The sequence below is a fragment of the Ictalurus punctatus genome, chromosome 26, assembly GCF_001660625.3.
Source record: "Ictalurus punctatus breed USDA103 chromosome 26, Coco_2.0, whole genome shotgun sequence".
Lineage (NCBI taxonomy): Eukaryota > Metazoa > Chordata > Actinopteri > Siluriformes > Ictaluridae > Ictalurus > Ictalurus punctatus.
In genome coordinates this window covers 16,455,536-16,478,621 of record NC_030441.2, presented here as the reverse complement: position 1 = coordinate 16,478,621, position 23,086 = coordinate 16,455,536, and the positions used below count along the sequence as shown (strand labels likewise).

At 41.1% G+C, this 23,086-nt stretch overlaps 1 protein-coding gene across 6 annotated transcripts in view; it reads left to right on the top strand.

The window, feature by feature from the left end:
• Positions 1 to 20,211, top strand: part of lmo7b (LIM domain 7b) — a 32,750-nt gene extending 12,539 nt beyond the window's left edge. For 3 of the 6 annotated variants that reach the window (XM_053676125.1, XM_017458265.3, XM_053676126.1), the window contains exons 10-28: positions 1,569 to 1,598; positions 2,281 to 2,446; positions 2,809 to 2,936; positions 3,501 to 3,954; positions 4,938 to 5,186; positions 5,535 to 5,649; positions 7,866 to 8,027; positions 8,479 to 8,555; positions 8,762 to 8,825; positions 10,261 to 10,286; positions 10,400 to 10,510; positions 10,838 to 10,927; positions 11,698 to 11,900; positions 12,895 to 12,939; positions 13,318 to 13,373; positions 13,501 to 13,672; positions 14,231 to 14,476; positions 17,347 to 17,452; positions 19,522 to 20,211. In XM_053676125.1, coding sequence (XP_053532100.1) covers positions 1,569 to 1,598; positions 2,281 to 2,446; positions 2,809 to 2,936; positions 3,501 to 3,954; positions 4,938 to 5,186; positions 5,535 to 5,649; positions 7,866 to 8,027; positions 8,479 to 8,555; positions 8,762 to 8,825; positions 10,261 to 10,286; positions 10,400 to 10,510; positions 10,838 to 10,927; positions 11,698 to 11,900; positions 12,895 to 12,939; positions 13,318 to 13,373; positions 13,501 to 13,672; positions 14,231 to 14,476; positions 17,347 to 17,452; positions 19,522 to 19,644 — 2,623 coding nt within the window. In that variant the 3' untranslated portion in view covers positions 19,645 to 20,211. The remainder of the gene's footprint in view (positions 1 to 1,568; positions 1,599 to 2,280; positions 2,447 to 2,808; positions 2,937 to 3,500; positions 3,955 to 4,937; positions 5,187 to 5,534; positions 5,650 to 7,865; positions 8,028 to 8,478; positions 8,556 to 8,761; positions 8,826 to 10,260; positions 10,287 to 10,399; positions 10,511 to 10,837; positions 10,928 to 11,697; positions 11,901 to 12,894; positions 12,940 to 13,317; positions 13,374 to 13,500; positions 13,673 to 14,230; positions 14,477 to 17,346; positions 17,453 to 19,521) is intronic. The other 3 variants (XM_017458268.3, XM_053676127.1, XM_053676128.1) reach the window with 3 other exon arrangements.
• The last annotated feature ends 2,875 nt before the right edge of the window (positions 20,212 to 23,086 follow it).

Genomic DNA, 23,086 nt, shown 5'->3' with positions numbered 1-23,086 from the left:
ATGGCTTTCCGAGTCGTCAGATCTCGCCCCAATCGAGCACCTGTGACGGATTTTAGAGTGACGTGCTCGTGACTTGACCCACCATCATTAAAGCACCAGCTGAGGGAATATCTTTTGGAGGAATGGTGCTAGATCCACCCAGAACAGCCAAGGTGCACTGAAGCTGTTCTGGTGCATTGTGGTGGTTCTATACCTGACAAAGAAGCTTGTTTTTTTGTTTTTTCTCCTTTAAATTCTCACCTGTCTGTAGGTGCCCAGAAGAGGGCGCACTACTAAAGCCAGCGCTCCAGTGGTACACTGGTACACGGTTGTACTTTTTTTCCCCAAAGTATGAGCATACAGTATGCCCAAAATAATGTCAGTGCTTAGTCGATGTTTACTTTTGAAATCAATCTGACCCACAGGTTAGTTTACAGTTCCTCTATGGTGCCGAAATAAGATGGTTCCTTGCCGACGTGTTTGGAACATAACGCAGAAGGCTGCTATGGCTGAATTTCCATACGTTAACACGCACATAGCTGGGCTTTACTGGAACGTAAGAGGTTTCTCTCTTCTTGTTTTTACTCGTCGTAAATTGCTCAGCAAGGACTTTTTTGAGGAACTGGACTCTCTTCTCACATGCCTGCTGCTTTTATTAACTGCGCTGGACCTAAAATGAAATAAGCTTGGAAAGCAGATTATCAGTGGACACCTGGACGTTCCAGTCTGGAGATGTGTTGGTGATGAGAGAAATGACGGTGCACAGTGTCCCAGCTGCAGTGTTTCCAGAGTTTATTGCTCAGTATATGCTGCTAGCTTTCTCTTCATGCCCATGAAAACAAATAAATGCTTTCAGGTTGGAAAAGGTCAATAAAATGGTTTGTCGCACATCTAATGTGGTGTTTTGAGTAAATCTTTACTTGTGTGATGAATGGACTCGGTGCTCTCTCTCTCTCTCTCTCTCTCTCTCTCTCTCTCTCTCTCTCTCTCTCTCTCTCTCTCTCTCTCTCTCTCTCTCTCTCTCTCGCTGATATTCTCACCCAGGTGTGAGTAGCGAGAGGCATCAACCCTCTGTTAGGGATTTCGCACTGATCTGTTATTTAAAATGTATTTCTAGCTGCAGTATTTATGTTAAAGTTCAACTATCCTTTGTGTTTTCAGTCATTTCACATACAGTGTGCATCGTTTAGTCTGTTTGAATCGAACTCTGGTGCGCTTTCTGCATCGACCTGGTTCGTTCGTAAGGCGAGAAGACCGAAGTCGCACACGGGCGTGGATTTAAAACACGCATTTGAGAGAGACGGACTCCGTCCGCTTCCCGAGTGAAGTTGAATCGCATCGGGAGAATCATCGCAGCGAGTCGACTCGACTGCAGGAAGTGAACCAATCACATCATGTGTTTTAAAATAAATAAAAAAAAAGAACCGAAAGAATCGCTAGTATATTTCACAAATAGTTGTGAAAAGCTTTTATATACATTTGCATCTTAAGGGGGGGAAAAAATAAGACTCTAAACACACTCTAGATCACTTCAGACCCTCTTCTCGGCTATTAAACCGGTTCGATTTGTCCTTATCTTCATTTCCCAGAGTTCCCACGGGACGTTCGCCTTGTGTCGGGTGAGTGTGTTCTTCAGTTGTTTATGCTGTGGCTTTGTGTGTGTGTTGGTGGACAAAGCGAGCGCTACAGTTGTGTTGACGTGTGATGTCTGCTTTCCCTCGCTACAGATGTGAGGTTAGCTTGCAGCTGCGTTGCCTCTGCGTCCGTGTTGTGCTCCGCCATCGCATTCGTGCCGTACTGGATTAAAATATTCAGACCGGATAGATCTCGAATATCTTAAACCAGTTCCGCTGCAGTGTCCGCTTATACTCTAGTTTCGGTGTCGGTCTCTCGAGCAGTGCTTACAGGGTTCGTACAGATGTTTCATCCAGATGTTTTAAATGTTTTCTCAAGGTTCAGATCGAAGGCTTAACGTTTCAGCTAGATTTTCTTGCGTATCCACTAAGCTCGCGTTAAGAAACAGCTTCTCTAAGTAAGGAATAACACACGATGAGCCTCGCCCACGTTTCCGTTACAACGGTCGGTCCTCGTCACCGAGCTCCTTTTCACACTTTCGCAGTTAGCTCGAAAAGGGAAGTCCGACGTTAAACGCTTCTACGAGCACTGTACGAACCCTGTGCTTGAAAAGATGCTGAAAGCTGTCAGTGTCCTGTTTTTGTTCGTTGCAGCCCTCTTGCTTGTTGTTATTTAGCAATTGTCAATTTATCATGAAATTAGACTCGGCGTTTCTTAACCCAACAGGAGCAAGTCCATGAGTGACATCGCCACCGAGCCCGTAGCTCAGGAGGCTGAAAGCAGCACGCTTTTTCTTCACCTGAAGAGCCAACGCAGTAAAACTGCCACGGTTTCTATGCAGACGCGGCTGTATCAGGCCAGGCTGAGGGAGAGCGAGGCCAAGTGGCAGGAGGTGAGTGCAGTCTTCATTCCCATTACAAAGCCCCAAACCTGAATAAAATCAGCCTGACTGAGCTCTTTTGATAAAGTACATTACAGTAATGCTGGTTACTCCCAGTGCTGGAGTAGTACAATACACAGAAGAAGACTTACTGTATAGGGAGATTATTATTATTATTATTATTATTATTATTATTATTATTATTATTATTATTATATTTATGTATTGTCTAATTTTTCCTTGGAAATTATCTTTTACAATTTATTATAAAGCTTTGGTTATGTTTTCCTTTGTCCCGGAGGCTTTTTCTAGTTTCTTTTCTTACTGTTTCCCCTGTTGGTTTTTTAAAATTTATTTTATTTATATGCCTGTAGGACCTGAACAGGTGGAAGACCCGAAGGCAGAGCTTGAACTCGGACCTGCACAAGAAGAAAGAGGAGCGAGAACAACTCGAGCTCCTCACCAGTGCGACTGCGCTAGACGTAGAGGAGCAGAAGCAAAGGTAGTGCACGCATGGGCGACACCTCCCTAAAATCAGAACGGACCGTTCGACCTAACCGACTCCACCTCCTCTACCGAAACTAGGGAACTACGCTTCCCAGTACTCTAAATAATGCCGCCTTTAAAAAAAAAAAAAAAAAAAATGTATCAGTTCTTTAAAAGTGCTCAGAGAAACCAGGGAAAAGCACTTGTGAACAGGGACCGATTAATACAACTGTAAAAACGAGTCCTCAATAAGTAGTCCCTTTCAATTAAAGCGTCAGTGAGCAACCGTGGCTCATTCGGTAAACGAGGTACAGAGCTAAGACCGAGTGAAAAGTAAATAAGAAAACGTATCTAAAGAAATAAGAAGCATTGTATGTCTACTTTGTAAGTTGCCTTTTAAGGAAAAAGGGGTGGGGCTAATTTCTGACTAAGAAAAATTAAGCAAAAGCCTGAAATCACAAAACCAGATCCGTTGTGTTGAACTATTGGGAGTCCATTTTTCTAAGCCATCGTTCAAATTATGATTTAAATAGTTTGCACCTTTTTTAATTCCTTGAATATATTTTTAATCCATGTGCAGTCCTTGTAGGAGGAGCCTACGGGGGGAGAATCCTGACTTGGCCTCTATGGCTACACACGAGGCCTTCGCTCCTTCTCCACTGACCTCCCGCTGTAGCAGCATGCCGGTTCCCGTAAGCTCAACTGGACCCGTTCCTGTACGCAGGGACTGTTTTCGTGCTACTGGTACGATTGACGCGAGTCATCACACACCTCCTGTAGTGAGCGCAGCGTCCGATCACCTGCAGAGCTCCTCATCCACCTCCCTGCCAGCCTCGGATACAGACTCCGCTCAGGTGCCCGTCCAGTGCGCCAAGTCTCTAGAGGGTGTGTATTCGGGTACGCCGCAGATGTCCGCCTCGCTGCCCAGAGGTTTCCGCAGGTCAGAGGGCACCTCACGGCTCTCCACAGGCGTCACACCTAGACCCTTCTGCACCAAGACCTCCAGGAGGTCTACTCAGCCCAGATTCTACCCCGTGAGTGTAGTTTGACTTTTTACTTTCTCATGTATTTTCTTCCCTCCACAAGTTCTCTATGTATATCTTTTTTTACAGAATAAATTAAGCTGTTTTTTTGGAGTTGGATGGTTTGTCCCAAACGCACAGCTCTTGTTTGGTGCACTTTTTCAGGGAGGCGTGTGCGCCTGTCCATCCATCCATGTATGTGCCCAGTGTTCTGTGTGCAGTCTAGTGTTACTCGTCTCTCTTCGATCTCTTTGCAGCCCGTATAAATAATGGAACATGGCTGCCATGCCACTTAATGCTCCTAGCAGATAGCGAAACCCAAGCTTCTGCAACAACTGCTCAATTGAAATCGGGCACTAGGATGAACGAAAGTGCCCTTTTTCAACCAGGCAGGGTTTTTGTGCGCTTTTTCTTCTTATTTTATTTTTTTTTAATAAATAAAACTTTACAAAATAAAAAGCCAACTAATGCATGTGTAAAATAATTGTTAAAAAAAAAGGTTTCTGGATTTATAACGTTCTATTTCTTATTAATAATAAGGGAAAAAAAAAAAAAAATTTGGTGTGGACCTCGATATGTGAAGGATCTGGAGAGATTCTGTATGGAGGAACGCTCTCAGATCCCTTGGGATGTATTCTCCAACCTCATCAGGTATTCTAGGAGAAGACTCGGAGCTGTTATCTCGGCAAAGAGAGGTAGCACGAAGTATTGACTAAAAGGGTGCCTATAATTGTTGCACACCTATATTTACCAAAGATTTTTTTTTTTTTTTTTTTTGGATGAGCCTGTTTTATTTGCAGTTATTTGATATCGAGTTTTTGTTTGAGAGCAGAGTATTTCTGTGAATGTTTTGATCAAAAGCTCCAAAGATTCTGTGAACTAATAGCAGAGCAAATTCTAAATCCAAGCTAAATCTTCTCATGTCTTTGCATTGCTTTCAAGGATATGTCGCCTATTCAATATGATGTACTTTGTCCATCTTGAACCCCTTGCAGACGGACGATTCCCATAACGACCGGCGAGAGCGACACCAGCTTCCTGGATCTTTCCCCCGGCAAGAAACCGATACTACATCTGATTACAAAGATGGCACTCGCTCTAGTACGCACGCGGCCGTCCGGCAGAGGAAGAAGGAAGAGGAAGAGCGGGGAAAGCGGATGGACTCGGCTCCTAGCGTTCACTCGTTCATGTCCGCTAGTGTCCTGATGCCAGATAAAACCGTGTCTGCGAGCGAGGAGGACGAGGTGAACACGAGGAGTCCGTCTTTCACTCCATAATTGCTATAATTACCATAACCCCAGCAGTCCTTTATTTACTTGCGAAATTTGACCCACTTTAGGAAATGTACAGGTTTTTGTTTAGAACGAACAGCAATCTTTTGCTTTGATGTAAACAAACGCTTAACAGAAACGTATAGGCATGCATGATTACCATGAGGTGTGTGTGTGTGGAAATTTTATACAGACGGTCAGGATTCGAGTAAATGCACCGTAAGCATCCGAACCTCAAAGATCTGGTGTTTCCCTACAGGATGCGATCACATGATCACCTGCCTCGGGTAACATTTCCTCCGTTCACTGTCTCTCCATCAGGTGGATCACCGTGACATGCGAGTCAGTCTGAATCAGACGCCCGACAGCGGCACGGACTTCGGCTTTCAGATCCGTTGGGACTCGACTGGCGCTCACATCAAATCCGTCCAACCAGGTAAAAGACTTCACGCTTCACGCCAGGCGATTATCGTGATTATTTTTGCTGTATTGGAATCATGTAAACTTGTTCTTGAACGCCGTACACGCCTCAATTGTATACATTGAAAGACTGCAGTCATGATCATTTATTATTATTTTTGTTAATTAGAAAAACAAAGACATTAAATGGATGAATGAAGTGAGTTATGACAATATGCAAAAGGTTATATCATTAGGAGGATTATGATTTTAGAGTCTGATGCATTAACTTTATTATTATTATTATTATTATTATTATTATTATTATTATTTTTTTTTTTTTTTTTTTTTTTCTTTTCCATTCCATGTCATTATCACCTCTCTTCCATAGGGACAATAAGGATGTTGGCAATACATACACTTTTATGGCCATTCTTGGAAAAAAATACAAAGATAGGAAGAGATTTATGTAAAAAAAAATAAAGTGTAATGGGGGAAAAAACTTTTTCTTTCTTTTTTTTTTTTTTTTTTTAAATAAGTGTATCAAATCAAAAGCAAAACACAAATTAAGAAAAATACATGGAAAGGGGGCGGATAAAAAGAAAACAAAATACAAAGAGAGAAAAACAAGATAATGAGGAGGAAAGTTCTGGAGCGTGAGCAAATATCTAACCTCAGCTGATTATCCAACTTTACCAGAGCTGTCCAATATCACGGTCTGACTAATGTTGGAAAGCAAAAACGTTCATTATGATTTATTATTAATACGAATAATAATAATAATAATTTAAAACCGTGTTTGCACAATATAAAAAACGTATTTAAATGAATTTTCTTGAATGTGTTGTAGTGACGAGGCTGAATTGCTGTTTTTCGTGTTGGGTCATGACTTTGAGTCATTTATTGTAGTGATGGTGATTAGATGTGTTCGTTAATAGGCTTTGTTGTAGCATTGTAGCTGTTTTAATTGGTTGGATAACTGGTGTACTGGTCAGCTGGAGGAACTCTGTGCGAACCCTCTAGAGAACGACCTTGAGTATTCGTGTGTATGTGTGTGTTTCTCGGTACACTGAGGGACACGGGCATGAATGATTGATGGTGAACAGTGAAGGTGTTGCTTACTGTGCATCAGTCTGATTAGTTAGACGTGCTGTTGCGCTCGGGACGATCTCCATTCTTATCCCGCTGTGCTCGTTAATGTCGTAGTGACACCGCTGCTTGTGTTTTTTGACGACGCACTAGGCCACGTTTCACCGTTTTGGAATAGTCTTACAGCGTTCTTGTTTATGTATTTAAAAGCGAGCAATGCACAAGCTGCTCTTAAACGTTCAGATGTGGATTTATTTCTAGTCGCCAAACTTGAGGAAGTGGGTTCTCCGGTTTCCTGTCGCCTATCGGAAACGTACAGTGGTGCTTGAAAGTTTGTGAACCCTTTAGAATTGTCTGTGTTTCTGCTTAAATATGACCCAAAACATCATCAGACTTCTATAAATACTGATAGATTCCTGTTCTTTAAATAAAACTGGCCGCTCACTCGCACCCGATCGTCATCACAGTGATTGAAATCACCTGACTCTAATTTCACCTTCAAATTAACTGCTAATCCTAGAGGTTCACATACGTCTGCAACTCACAGATATGTCATTGGATCACTTTCCTCAGTAAATAAACAGCCAGTATAATTGGTATAATATTTTTGTTTCATTTGTTTAATCGGGTTCTCTCTGTCTGTCTTGTGTGAAAATCCGATGTTTTAGTTCTTATTTATGCAGATGTATTTCAGGAAAAAAATTGAGGGTTCACAAACTTTCAAGCACCACCGTACCGCCGTAGGTGGATTACAGACGCTAAATGTGAGCGAGTGTGTGACTGTACGTACAACTTTCGAGCTAAATGTTTATGTGCCAGAATCGCTTGTTTTCGTTTGTTTACATGATTAAACTTCAAGTGCAACATTAAAGAAATTCACCAGCTGTTCTTACTGCACATTAAGGGAACCAGTAAATCTAGTGATCTGTTGCATTTTATTACCTCTCGGTGCTTTATAATAGTATTTTACAGGCTCGTTATAATGTACTGTGTATCTATTAATTTAATTTTTACACAGGACTCACACAATCCCTGTTTAACAAATCAGACGGGGGGGATTTCAGATATGTAATATTCAGTTTAGCCTAAATTGACTCTCTCGTAGTGATTTAGACCAGAGGTAAAAGCTGCAACGTGTGTGTGTGTGGGTTCTCTGTCCCTCAGGCAGCCCGGCTCAGCTGTGCCACCTGCAAGCGGGCGATGAGATTGTGGCTTTGGGTGGACAGCGAGTGGCCGAAATGAGCTACGAACAGTGGAAGGCCAACATGGATGCCGCGCTGCGAGAGGGCAAGCTGCTGATGGACATCCGACGCCTCAGCCTTAACGGTAAGAATCCTTCGTTTTTGTGTCCGAAACTCCTAAATAAGCAGAAGGTTCTGTGCCAGAGCGACAATCATATTGGTGGAGTTTGATTATTCAACCCCCATCTATAATCACTAACGCACTGACTTGAGTATGATTGTAGGAAAAGGCCGTTTAACGCCGCACGTCCCAAGAAATGAAGATGAGCCAAGTTAAACGTGTACGTTTTCAATCCGGATTAGAGAACGTCTAATCAAGTGCGAGTTTCGAGTGGGCGTGTCCGTGGTGTTTCCTCGTGAGTCTAGCCAGCTCCTAATGCCAGAGCATTGTACACCGTTAGATTTGGCCTTCTGCTCATATTGACCTTGTACACTAAGGCACTGCTTTCTGAAGATGTGGAGGGAATTTGGGAATTGGACTGCCGTTTGTTTAAAGGCTATAAAAAGTCTGACCGGTGTGTGTCGAACACTTGCAGGTCATCCAGATCAGCACACCTCCAGCCTGGCCGTGGAGAACGAGACTAAAGCGCAGGTCAACGGCCATCCTGTTAATGTGAGTCAACTTTTTATTTATTTTTATTTTTTTATTTTTTTTTTTTATAAACGTCCGGAGAGATCAGGACGTTTTCAAATTGACTTGACCTATTTATTATTATTATTATTATTATTATTATTATTATTATTATTATTAATATTATTATTAATATGATAAAGTAATGGATAAGTGATTTTATTTTTTGGCCTTAATGTGGACTGCAGGGTTTGACATCGAAAGTAACAAATAGGAGTTTCCGTGACAACGTGGTCCTGACAAAAAACAAAGGTAAGTTATGAATTTGTGCTTAAATGGGCTTTGACGGGGATGTAGTAAGAAACAATAATAAAAAATAAAAAAATTAATATTTATTTTTTTTATTATTTTTTTTAATAACTCTTGCACAACTCTTCTCTCTTCACCTGTAGAACATGAGCACATAATAACGCAAAATCACAAAAGGAGATTAGAGTTTTTTATTCAGAAAGGTAAATCTTTCGGGCAACTTTTGGCTTTGAGGTTTAATGGCTGCTTCCTGTTAATTCAGTTCAGGTCATTTTGGTGGGTTTTGATTGCCCAGAGACTCTGATTAATAATCCTAATGAAACAGAGGAACGTCTCCTGACGGCGTTATTTATCTGTGATTTGTATACATCATCTCAGGTTCCTCTGGTTCCACAGTGGACTCCTCGGTCTACCTTTGTGGTAAATGTCTGCTGTGTCTTTGCCTCTGTGTGCTCTTCCTGAGACAATATGAAACCCCAAATGTAGTGTGGGTGCTCAGTGGGCGTGTTTTATTTTTTTTTTAAAGCCTCATTTCTATCTATTTTATGAAGGATTGCTACACATGATCATTTCAACATGTTTACCTGTACTGAGAAATGAACAGAAGCTGACTTATAATAGAAGTCTAAGGGCATTTAATTTTTAAAAAACTTCCTTTTTTTTTTTTTTTTTTTTTAAATGACTGTTTATATAGTTATTCAGACAAATAGGAATTTTTATGTTTAAACATCTCTCAATTTCACAAATTTATTTAGTTTATTGGCTGATTTCAATGGCTGCTCTTAGACTTTCATTATAAGCTAGTCTGTGTTGGGTTTTTTTTTTTTTTTTTTTTTTTTCCCTTCTCTTCCCCCCCCTCCCCCCAAGTACAGAGAAATATGTTGAAATTCTTGGTCCCTCCAGGATTTTGCAGAAATGTACACGCAATCGAGCCAACTCTGCAATATTCAGAGGCGCTTGCAATTTTTCAAAATCGCCGCAGATTTTCAACAGAGTTGGGCCAAGGCGCATCACGTGACGTCACCACGACGCGCATTCAGCCAAAGCCCTCTTCGTTTCACGTGCATCGAAACATGAGTACGGCTAATTCGAGTAGTTTTCCGCAAAAAATAATGCACGAAAAACTCCACGTCGCGGATTTAGAAAAAAGACTCGGGGGGGAAAAATCGAGCATTTTTGGCCGCAACGATCACAAAAATAAACTCCCAAATCCTGTACGAATTGAATGAATTCTTATCTGCTGTACTCGCAGATGAAGTGGATAGAGATTTGGTTAAAACTGCTGGAGTATTCTTTTAATCTGTTGTTGCATGGATGTGTGTTGTGTGGTGTGAAATGGAATCCTGCAAGCTAAAAGCGCTACATATTGATGTTCATTTTTCCTTTTCTTTTTTTTTTCTTTTCTTCCCCTTCCGATTCTTCCCCCGCTTCACATCAGGAGGCTCCGAGTCGGCCATATCGGATGTGAGTCGTTACTGGTTGATTGCAGATTTTATTTATTTATTTTCATCAGTGTACAAGAGATCCTAATTCTTCTGTATTTAAAATTTTTTTTTTGTCTGTTTGTTTTCCTTTAGCTGCTGGTTCCCTCCATCGGCGCGTCGTCATCCTCACGCTGGTCCTGGAACGCGGAGGAGGAAAGGAGGAGACAGGAGAAATGGCAGATGGAGCAGGAGCACCTCCTGCAGGTAGACCAGAGGCATGCTGTATGTTTACCAAACTCCGTTCTAGTCACGGAATAGGAGTTTGCAATAATATAATATTGAGGTGAAGCGTCAATAATACAGCTTCTTCTCACCAGAAAAATTGTACCTGCGACTACTATTTAAAATTTGTCCCACCAAATATTGACTGTCATTTATTACTGTTTATTGCTCTTTACAATTTTTATTTCTTTATTTTTTTAAATGTAAAAACATTTAATTTCATTATTTTGAAGGCATCTTTGCTCTACAGCATTTTTGTACATGCCTAAGACTTTTGCACTGTACTGTGTGTGTGTGTGTGTGTGTCAGGAGAAGTACAGGCGTGATCAAGAGAGACTAGAAGAAGCATGGAGACGAGATCAGCAGGATGCAGCATTAGAAGAAAACAGCGGCCCTGAGGTTTGTCAACCCTTTTGAGGTCTAACTGTAGAATTTAATGCAAAGCTGATACAACTTTTGGGTTTTATTACCCTTATCCTACAGTCTAACCCAGGGGTGTCCAATCTTCTCCGGAAAGGGCCGGTGTGGGTGCGGGTTTTCATTCCAACCATGCAGAAGCCACACCCGAATCTATTGAAAGCCAAGATCGACGGATTTAAACAGGTGGAATCAGCTGTGATTCCTGCTTGGTTGGAATGAAAACCTGCACCCACACCGGCCCTGTCTGGATAAGATTGGACACCCCTGGTCTAACCAGTAAACTGGGGATAACGACACTACTTATGTCGTCTTTCTGGGACCTGATTGCGCAGTGAAAATGACACCATATAATAATAGTAATAGTCACGTTATTTGTGTGAGCTTCCTCTAGGTGGCAGTAGTACACCAATCAGTGCAGTTTTTATTCTGATCAGTCCTTTCATTATGGCTTCATCACACAGCATAGTTGTATTGTACATGGACACTGCAAAAGCCTTGAGAGAGCGTAAGATCTACATAAGGACTCTTCTCTCTTTTCTCTTTCAGTAGTGAATTCCTGTTAAATCGAAGCACACTTGAAACATGCATTGATTGCGTTTAACTGCTGCCTGTAGACCTTTTTATTATAACTACGTGAAGTAAAACTTCTTGCCTGAAGAATCCTTAGTTAAAGATGAGGTTGGAAAATATTTCCTTTAAGTGCAGATCGGCTGTAAGTTGTAATTGTACTCTCTCATCCTTCTCTACAGAAGCAGGAAGTGCCCGCTTTGCCCAGTGGAAACATCACGCATTACTCTCCAGCCCCTTTCCTCCACCGATCAAATTCGCCAACTCTTGTAGCACCCGCTCAGCAAGCGCAAGAGGCGGCGCTCGTCCTGAACAAACAGGTCCAAATAGCGGCCAGTCATCCGACCAGGGAGGAGTGCGATTCCTCCTCAAAGACAAGTCAATGGTGAGAGATATGAGGATACTGTGTGCGCTGTCTGAAATGTGCTTAAGGTAAATCCCGTCTTTATACTCCTAAAATGAAGTGAGTGGAGCCAAACAGGTCAAATGGCAATCTGACACTTAAAGGACCATCAATGCGAATGAAGATCTGTGAATTATTTTTATGCTGATATGGAAGTTACTTCTTTAATGATAATCGTTGTTATATCCTAGTGGCCAGGCCAAAATATAACCAGAAAGTTCTCAGAATCATTTCAGTGAGTGTAGACTGATCGGAGACATTCAGGGAAATCCGTTCACGAGTCTGATCTAGCTCGGTCCATTTAGAATGATAAATAATATTAAATATTTAGAGGGTTAATCAGGGCAGAAAGCCAGATGAACTAATAGTACTACTAATACCACTACTATTAATAAGTTATAAATAATACTAACAACTTAATTTATTTAAATAATTACTTTATTTTTTTTGTTAGTCTCCTACTCTTTCCTCTTTTTTTTTTTTCTTTTTTTTTTTTCCCCCCCTCTCCCGATTTATTTATTTATTTATTTTTTATTATAATTTTTATTTTTTATTTTTATTTTATTTTTTAAAATTTTATTATTTTGTATTATTTGGGGACCAAACCATGGCCGAAAAGCAGATGGGGTCTGGAAGGAAAAAAGAAAATAATTATATCTATGTCTGCCATTATGCTCTGATTGGTTCTCTTGATAATACACATCTGTTTTTTTTTTTTGTTTTTTTTTGTCGTCCCCCTCTCCCCACAGTTGGTTTGACAGTTTGTTTACAGTATGTGACGCCAGTTAAAATAAATAAATAATAATAAAAAAAACCCCACTTCACTCTGGCTATTTTAAAAAAAAATTATTTGAACCCTTGTGCTGACTGGGAAATGTTATAAAGCTTCAGTGTTTTGCTGTACGTGTGTTTTATCTGCTGCAAATTCCACTGCTCTGTCGTAAACGTCTGCTGTTGCTGCTCTGTTGTGCGTCAGGCCGAGCGAGTCTTACGGATTTACCAAGCTATCGGCTTCGTACAGGTCAGTCTGCTTTGCGCTTTAATGCAACGTTCTAAATACATGCCTGGTACTAAACATACTTTCAATGCAAACAAAGGAACTACCAGAAATGTCAAGGAGCACCTGTACACCTCCTCTGTATCTAGATTCTGGCATTTATACTGAGTTTACGCATGATTAAGCAACTTGGAAGTGTCTCCATGTCCTCCTGTCCAGTCAGTTTTATATAAAAGTGCACTTCTAAATAAACAGAAAATGGACTTCAGCGCCAATGTATACAATCAGAATAGATCAGAATTGAACAATTTCTATACATCTTTCATGACCATGGGACTGTGCCGTTGTGAACGCACCATTTTATTTAAATTCGCTCTAAATCCGTTGTTTTTTTGTTAACAGGAAAAAGTCCAAATCCACTCCCTCACTTGATGGCAGCCACAAGCAAGAGTCTAGAGGTCTGTCTTGCTGTAATTTCCCTCTGTCTTCATTTGAATTAACTGCCTGTTGCGCTAATTGACTTACTCTTGCGCCCTCGTTGACTTATTCTGGTCCGTTTCCATATTTCCTGCGCTCGCTGATTAGCTGAAGCGGGCGTTAAGAAGGCCGGTCGCACGTCTCAGGCCGAGCAGGAGCGTCTGCAGATCCTGGATGAGATGAGGAAGAAGACTCCAGTCCTTACTGACAGCAGCTGGATCCGCCAGCGCAGTACCTCTACCGTCCACAAGGAGCCAGTCAGCGTTGCACCACTGAGAAGGTTCCTCACATGCTCGCACTACACTCTGGAGAAACTTCCTACGTTCTTCCCAAACTGTTTAAGCTACAATTGTAAATGAGCATTATTTTCGGCACCCCTCAGCCTTTGCCACTCTACTTGGGTTTTAATAGGACTGCTCAGTCGCTCTGTTGTTGAGGAACTAGCGGAGGTGTGAACTCTGACGCTTGTGCACCGCATCGTGATGGCGGAAAATGATGAAAATAGCACTGACGCTCTTGTGTGAATGAGACTCCCAGTAACACTTCGAATTATTAGCACACAAAAATAGGTCTTTTTAGTAAGAGGACCAAATTCTAATTATAAATGTCGAGTTTAATGTTGATTATAAAAAAGCCCCACCCCTGACCTGTCATTTAGGAACTCCTGCATTATGCAGTCTATTGAAATCTGAGTTAAAGCTGCTAAGTAATCGGAGATAAATAAGTGTTGCATGTGTACGTAGCCGCATATTTAGTCTTTGTGTATCCCTTGGCTGCAGTCTTACCATAGAAAAATCACTGAACTGAATCCTGTTCTTTCCTCACCGGTGAATTTCAGACACGAGTCTCTGGACAACATCCGCAGCAGCAGCTCCTCGTCTCCGCAGTTCTCCAGCTCGTCTCAGCCTCTTTCGGGCCTGAGCGGCATCGTTCCTTACCGAGCTTACTCGGGCCGCTGCAGCCTGGGCCCCGGTGCTGCCATTTTCTCCAAGGCTTTAAGGCAGAGCTCCTGGTCTCGGCTCTCCTCCATCTCTCCCGCGTCTGTTGCTGAGGAGGCGTGTAACCGAGCAGATCAGCATGACAGGTGTGTGGCTGGTGGACTAGACGGTATAATTTTTATCAAATAAGTGGCAAGGGTTTTCAAAATGTCTGCGGATAGGGACCGCTTTAGCTGTGTGATAAACTTCGGAGACTCTTTAATACATAATCGGTCTGTACAGGATGTCGCAATTTTTAGAATTTATTTTATTTTTTAAAAAAAAAAAACGTGTTTATGTGCAAAAATGCTTGATTATGCTGCGGCTTTTTTCAAAATTTGCTTTGCGAGTTGTGGGAGGGTTTTTTTTTTTTTTGGGGGGGGGTTACAAAAACGACTTGAATTTGTGAAATTGAACAAATGTTTTTCAATAATGGTTTTTGTTGGTAAATGAGACCTTTTACACATGTACTCGGGTTTGAAGCACATGAATCGAAGAGGGCTTTGGCTGTGGAATCAAATCTGTGGAAAATCCGCAGTGATTTTGCTTGAGCTCAAAATCACAAATCCTGGTGAGACTGCATAATCAAATATTGCTATTTAAATATTAGGCTTATTATTTAAACGTGTGCGGAACGTGGATATTGATTAGAGCCATAAAGCTTTTTATACTCCTTTTTTTTTTTTTTTTTTTTTTTTTTTTTTTTTTTTTTTTTTTTTTCCTGGAGTGGAAAGTTTCCACACATGTTTATTAAAATCGATGGGCTATTTTATTATTATTTTTTTTTTTTTATAAAGATATTGAGGTTTTGATTAAATCAGTCAATTTTTGATTAAATCCAGTCACAGCTAATACCTATAAGAACTCGGTAATTAATATAGTAACTTTAATTTCCACCACTGCAACAAAGGAAAACAAAAATCACTGATGTGTGAGACCATTTAAATGCACTTGAAATTATTTCACCAAAGACCAACAGTCTTTATCACTTTCTATAAATGCAAGGGATTTTAGTGTTCTCTAGACAGTAATAAGCTCTGCAAGTTTAGTCATTTTCAGTAAACCGTGCAGGAAGGAGGGAAAATTTCACGGGTCTCGAGTCCAAGGACCTTAAAGAACGTAACGTTTTAAAAAGTGTCCCAACTTGTAAAAATTCCGACACGTGCACCTTGAAGTGAAGGTAGGTCAAGGTGAACGGACTTCTTGAAGACGTTTCGCGACTCTTCTCGTCGAGCCTCACTCGGGCTTTGCCATGTCCTGTAGGCTGGCGAGCCGCGGGCGACCGTGCTCCCGCTGCGAGCAGCCGCTGCTCAAGGGCCCGGCCATGGTCATCGAGTCTCTGGACCTGTGCTTTCATGTCGGGTGCTTTAAGGTGAGCCTGGAGGTCAGCTGATAGCCTCTTGGGGTCTGCTGAGCTGCACCCGGGGCTGGCCGTTTATCCTGAAACCTCACTAACGGATCCTCATAGTGGTGTTGGTTGAGAATCAGATCACATGCTGACTTGTGGAGTAGGACGGTATGATCTTTAAGAGTGGGAATCTCTCGACCTCATGATTCGATTCGATTGTGATTCGCAGAGCCAGTCAACCTGTTCCACCTCAGCGCTTGTTCCATTCGTGACCTCAAAACCCAAGGCTTAATTGACCTTGATTAGTATTCAGATTGGAAGATTTCTTTTGTGACCGTTTGCATTATTATTATTTTACATATTTACCTATTCTCAACAACGAAGCATGCTCATTCTCACTTGATTTAAGGACAGGTACTCTGTATCGTTTATTTGTTGTAATATGTTGTGAGCATATAAGAACCCGTTTGAGATTCGCACTCACCATGTCCGTTATTCTTAATGAGATTTGGCACGTGAACCCTTTACGTGGATCTCAGCTTGACTAGACTAAATCTAAATTCTGACTGAATATCAGTAAAGTGTTATTCATTTTGGATAACGTTGTCGTCTGATCGTGGTTTTCTTTGCTTTTTAATTAATAAAGTGACCACGTATCTCTAAAACTGCAGAAGATGTAAAAACTTGTTCTCATTTATAGCAGCTGCTCATGTTTGCTCCTTGTGGACGTAAGAAGCGACTCGTGCAGTTATTAAAATTCAAACGCAATTTTAAATTGGACGACCATAGCCTATAAAGCTGTGAGGGATTTTTTTTTTTTTTTTTTTTTTTGAGCTCTGAGATGCGTCTAAGACCTGATTTTTATTTCTCCCAAGCCTAGCGCTAATTAGCTGCGGTACACTTCAGGAAAGTAAACACTTGCTTTGAGCACTTGCTTATGTCATAGTTTCATACCAGTTGGAGGCAGTGATGTGCATAATAATAAAAATAAAATGAAAAATTGTTGAATTAGTTTTTAGCCTCAAGACATGCATGTGGTCTGGTTGCCTCAGTGTGAGCTCACACTCTGTAACGGGTCACCTGCTTTCTTTTCCTGGGGAAGTCTGGGAATCCGATATCTGCTGCAATCACAAGACTTTATTTTCCTTGGGCTCCCTGCTGTTTTGCTCAGAGCCTCGATCACGCCGCACAGACATTCTTTGCTGGGTCTCTCTGGGGTGCAGGATGTTGTGGTTTTGATGAGGACAAAAAGATTTGAGGCTTTGAATGATTTTACCTTTGACAATCCTGTTTAGAGCTTCATCGTTCTGGACGTCTCACAGTGGAGACTTGTCCAGTGTCCTCACGGCTAGAAGAGATCGTTTCAGGCCTCGGTCTAATTTCGGATGTGTGTAATTTCGGATGTGTGCCCCCCCCCCCCCCCCACCTTTTTCCCTGGCTGTTTAGGAGTCGGTGTGCCTGCTCTGTGGTGGTGTGGTCATTCTAGCTGATTTAAACTGGATGGTCCGGAAGTCTGTGCACTGGGGATGGGCGATATAGACTTAAAACTATATTATATTTCATGGTCTTTTTCTCTCTTGGTGTTTCCTTCCCCCAACACCCGTTTACTTGCTGTTCTCCATCTCCCAGTGCGTCAGCTGCAGGACTGAGCTCAGGAGAGACCCGGAGTCCGGAGCTCAGGTGCGAGTCAGGCACGGACAGCTCTTCTGTGACACCTGTTGCAACAGTCTCCAAGGTGAGCCAAACTTTTTCACGCCCACTGTTCTCTAAAGTCAGCTACACCTCTGGTTTACTGGTGCAGAGATGATGTATAGTTCTGTGAAAAAGTATTTGATTTCTTCTTTTTTTTTTTTTTTTTTTTTTTGTGTACATCTCGTACCTGTTTCAGAAATTAAAACAAAATCTAAGATTAAACAAAGGCAACCTGAGTAAACACAAAATACAGTTTATTTATTTATTTATTTAAATGATGATATTTATTGAAGCAAAAGAGTTATCCAATAGCAACTGGGCCTGTGTGAAAATGTATTTGCACCCATACTAATTCCCCAAATCTATGAACCTGCATTCATAATGGCGTTCAGCTGGACTAGATTACGCAACCAGGCCTGATTACTGCAAACCCGGTTCAATCAAATCAACTCTTAAATAGAACTTTTTCAAGAGCATGAAGCTGGTTAAAAGGTCTTACTCAGTAACACACTATGCTAAAGTTGAAAGAAATTCCAGAAATGATGAGGAAGAAGGGGATTGAAATGCATCAGTCTGGGAAGAGTTACAAGAGCACAGCAACTATTCATCCAGGAAGTCACAAAAGATCCAAGGACAACATCAAAGGACCTACAGGCCTCTCTCGCATCAATAAAGGTCACTGTTCATGACTCCACTATCAGAAAGACTCTGGGTAAAAATGGCCTCCGTGGAAGAGTGGTGAGGTGAAAACCACTGCTGACCCAGAAGAACATTAAGACTCGTCTGAATTTTGCCAAAACGCACCTTTATGATCCTCAAACCTTTTGCGAGAATGTTCTGTGGACTGATGAGTCGAAAGTGAACTGTTTGGAAGACAGGAGTCCCGTTACATCTGGCATGAACCGACCAACTAATTCCACAAAAAGATCACACCTATGGTCGAGCATGGTGGTGGCAGTGTGATGGTGTGATTTTAAGTTTAAGCGGGCAATTAGTTTTTCACACTGGTGATGTAAAGTAGATTAAATAAAAACTGTATTAGGTGTTTTATTCCGGTTGCCTTTGCTTTATATTTTTCGTTTGAAGATCTAAAACTACTTGATACGAGATGTACACAAAAACGGAAGAAAAAATCGACCGCTCTCTGAACTCTTAGCAATGACTACTTTGGCTGAAACATGGGGGGGAGGGGGGGACTAGCTTATAAACCATGCTTATGATGTATGATCGGAATTAAATTCGAATTAAAGGAATACTCCAGCATTTTTTAACATAACCCCCAATCCAATGACTCTGTAGTATGTGTGATTACCACAGGAATGAATTTAGTCCCCGATTTTCCTTTACTGAGAAATGAGCACACACCTAAAACTCTTTTTCTAAAACGTCTCATGGAAGTCTGAGCGCAGATGTTTAACGTGTGACTATATAATGCAAATTCAAAAAACGACAGCTTAAGAGGAAATCTTAGTATAGCTGTTTTTATGGATGAGGTCCTCCAATTCTCCCAAGCACTGGAGCAGTACAGTTAAAAGTAGATCTGGTTCCTTTCACTTTCAGGGAATCCATGTGCCATCAGAGCCTTTCGACAATGTTCGATCTGAAAAAGTAGCCCCATCTCTGAACGGACCAATTCGACAGATTTAGAGATGAATTACTTTGAAATATCTTTGAAGAACTCATGAAATGTTCTACAGACATGTTTTGCATCAATGTTTATGGAATTCAACAGCTGCCCTTAGATTTCAGCATACGTGATTGTTGTATGGTTTCAGTATGCAGGTTTTGTTCCTCTCTGGTTTGGTTTGTGGTTGTGTTTTTGTTTTTGTTTGTTTTTTCTTTTTTCCCCCCTTCGGTACTAAACATTGTAAATGTTGTCTGTGGTAATCACATCTGTAATACCCTACAGCCTCGGTGGGTAGAGATTTAGTCGGGAAAACACTGGAGTGTTCCTTTTTAAATGTTGACCTAGATATGCTACATGCTACAAGTCTACAAATTCTCAGTCACAGAAGTAGATTTCTGTCCTGCGCTGACTCTCTGATGTAATGTAGACCGCAGTAAAATGTTTCGGGAACGTTGTGTGATTGATTTCAAGGGTGTTTCCTTTAGCGGATATCCGTTTCTCCCCAGTCCGTACCGGCATTCCGAAGTGATCATGATGCGTCGCTGCAGATCACGGAGAAGACTTTCCCTGAAGATGATTCGGACACGGCAACCGCAAGCTCGGCATAATTTCAGACAGGAATAAGCTTCCACTTAACCTTCCATTTGCGTCATAGAATTATTATTAATATGCGTAATTGTTCAGGTTGTCCGATTTATAAGTTTCTGAATGTGTGGGGGGGTATTTTTTTTTTTTTTTTTTTTTTTTTTGGGTTAATTTTTTAATTTGTCCTTTAATAACGTTAGATTGCTGAACTGAAATAAACACAGCAGTAGTAGACCTTGTCCTGCTAATCTGGACTGCAAGCTGAAACAAGGTGATGACTTTTTTTTTTTTTTTTTTTTTTTTTTTTTTTTTTTTTTTCTTTCTTTAAATTAGACAGCCCTTCTTGTATCCTGAGTTCTCTGCATTACAGCTTGCATCAGTACAGGCTTTTGTTTCACACAGATTTAATATGATGTACGTGTATATCCCATAGATAATTAGCACATGTCAGCACTTTTTTGTTCTTGGTCTTGTAATGCACTTTTTTCCCTTTTTTTTCATTTTTTTTTTGGAAGCAAGTCTGTTTTTATGGAGAAATCGCACTGATCATTCCTAATTTCTGTAAATAAAAGTATCTACTATGCATTTTATTTAAACGTTTTTTTTCCCGTGTCAGTGTGTCAGTCAGCCGCTAGATGGTGCTGTGGGTGTCCATGTTTCTCTACTAAGCGGTACTGAATACCAGGGTTGCCAGGTCTAGAAAATCTGTCCCGTCATCACAAAATCCACCATCGGATCTTTTAAATCAACGTCATCTCTCCCTCAAGAGGCAGTAATTATATCTCTGAGATATAAAACCTCTCATTGTTTCTGGATTTTAAAATATTCTACATTACCTGGGTGTTTTGCCAACTATATTTCTTCATCCAGAATTGCATCAATAAAAAGTGACGTCTACTACAGCGGTTAACAAAGGCAGGAAGGCATGGAGTCATTCCCAATTGAATGTTTGCATAGAATTTGGGGATCTGTATTACAAGGGAAAGGCAGCCAGTTGTGTTCCTGTAATTATTCTGTTTTCCCAAACTATAAATTACGCATTGATTCAGCGCTTGTTGGTGTATAACTGTATTTTTAGCATTCCTTACAGGTACATTCACAGAGATCAGTGTGCTGTCTTCTGATTCACTGATGCATGAGACATTGAGGCATCAAGGCAGCTGCCTTCAGTTTTGGAATCGACCCCGTGAGTGAGTGGATACTAGAGATCTTGTGTAGGAATTGAAATCTCCTAAAATGGTGTGTTCAAACTGCTCAAATGGAGCAGTGAGTTATGCGGTGGAGTTCTGTGCTAAGAATGTTCCTTCCTCTTCTTGACTTGAGACTGAATGGCGAATTCTTGTCTTGAGAATTTTAGAATTTTTACTAATCTTGGTGCGGTTTAAATGGAACAGTGTATTCTAGAATTCTTGCATGAGATTTCTAGAACTTTCCCTTCTGTCTGTGTTCATATGGAACAGTGAATTCTGGAAATTTTGGGAAAGAACCCTAGTATTATTATTTATTTATTTTACATTTTCTATGCTACTCGTGCGTTCAAATGGAGAAGTGTTTTATTTATTTATTTATTTATTTACTTATTTATTTTTCTTTTTTTAAGAACTCTTGCACTGAATTCCACCATATTGCTGCCTTCAAAGGGAACAGTGCAGTCGTGACCACACAATGAGCTCACCAATCAGAGTTCTGACACTGTCTCTAGGCAACTGAAATATGCATGCTTAAACTAGCTAAAGACTGAAGGTGTGTCTGAAATGGAAGGCAGCCGACTCGATGCCTTATTGTCTTAAATCAGTGCTTCTATATCGATTCTGCATGTACCTGTTGGGAAATGGCATGAGACATGGCTTCCATTAATGGTCACTAACCCTAATACCATTAGGTTAGATTAAGTGAATTAGCTTTGGGGGAAACCATTTCTAGCTAGAAATCCGAGGTCAAGAACTGTTACGGATAACTTATCCAGTATAATGGTGGATTCTGGCACCATTGATTTACAGACAGGCTGACCCACGAAATTATGGGGACGTGTCGGATGGTATGAAATGTATGCTACCTTCCAAAACTGATCGGCTGAGGGAAGGCAGCATTTCTTTGGGAACATTCAGTCTGGACATGACTTTCTTGCGTCAGCCTTAAAAGGCAGCGTCTTTCAACATGATTCGAACCACGTTTCGGCACGTAGACACCAGAAATGAGACGAAAGCGTGGGAAGTAGCAGTGTTTTCCTTTCTAAGTAAAAGGCTTTAAATGGCTGCGTTATATACACTTCGGTCACACATGCTTACCATCAACTCCTATCGGAACTTCCATGGGATATGATGTAGTGAGAAGCAGCTTTGCCCTTCAACTCATGAACTCTGAAAATTTCATTGTTGTGGCAAATACCCCAGGAGACGTCTGCCATGTGGAATCTGCTCATAAACACCGTGAGCACATGACCTCTGTTAAACACAGCATTGAACTCTGGTTAACGTTTGTTAAAGTGACTGAGAAACTATACGTCGTCTTTTGATCAGTGACTTCCCGTGGAGCTTTATCTGACCATGTCTGCCTTGTGATAATGATTCGGTGCAATTAAGTGCAACGTTTATTTTTTTCCATTCATGGACTTGACGCATCTTCTGAAACTATTTGTGACTTGTTAAATAATTTCCTTTTCATTCCTTCCACTTTTCCTGATGAGGGCTGCAATGGCAGCAGGGTGAGAAGGTCAGCCCAGACTTCTCTATCCCCAGTTCCTCCTGAGGGATCCCCAGTCGTTCCCAGAGACATAAGCTCTCTGGCGTGTCCTGGGTCTGCCCTGGGGTCTCCATTGAGTGGGAAGTGCGTGATACAGATCTACTGGGAACGACCAGGGGTCGTTCTTCTACACCACGAAAAACATCTCCTCTTTGACACAGTGAGGAGTAAGATGACCATATGATTAGCTTCCCCCATATTCCCGACCCCCTTTTTAATTTCAACACGTCGAGGGGAATAAAAGAGAGGCTGGTCTGGGAATGACTTTTTTTTTTGTTTGACCTGTTTTCTTTACCCATTAGAATAATTTCCCTATAGCAGCATGATATCCCCTCTGACCCATCCCACCACGTGTTCGATTTCTGGATTATCACAGGACCTGCACCTTTTTAAGAAATTCTGTATAGCAATGACTGGTCTGTCACTAGCGGAATGACCCTTAACCCGCATCTTTATTCTGCTGTCTGGTTTCTGTCTTGCTAGTGTTCTCCTAGATCCTCAGTCTTGCCTTCAGTTCCTCTGCATAAAAAGCACCTAAATGAAGTGTTGACTAACATAATTTCTCAACCCAATCCAGTGTCCTTGTAGATGTCGGATCATGTCGTCCCCTGAACTTTCTAGAATGAAGGTGTTGCAAAAGGATGCCATGTAAACCCTACAGAGAGTACTCGAAAGAACACTTCATAATCTGGAGATTGTTTTTTATCTTATAATGGCATCTAA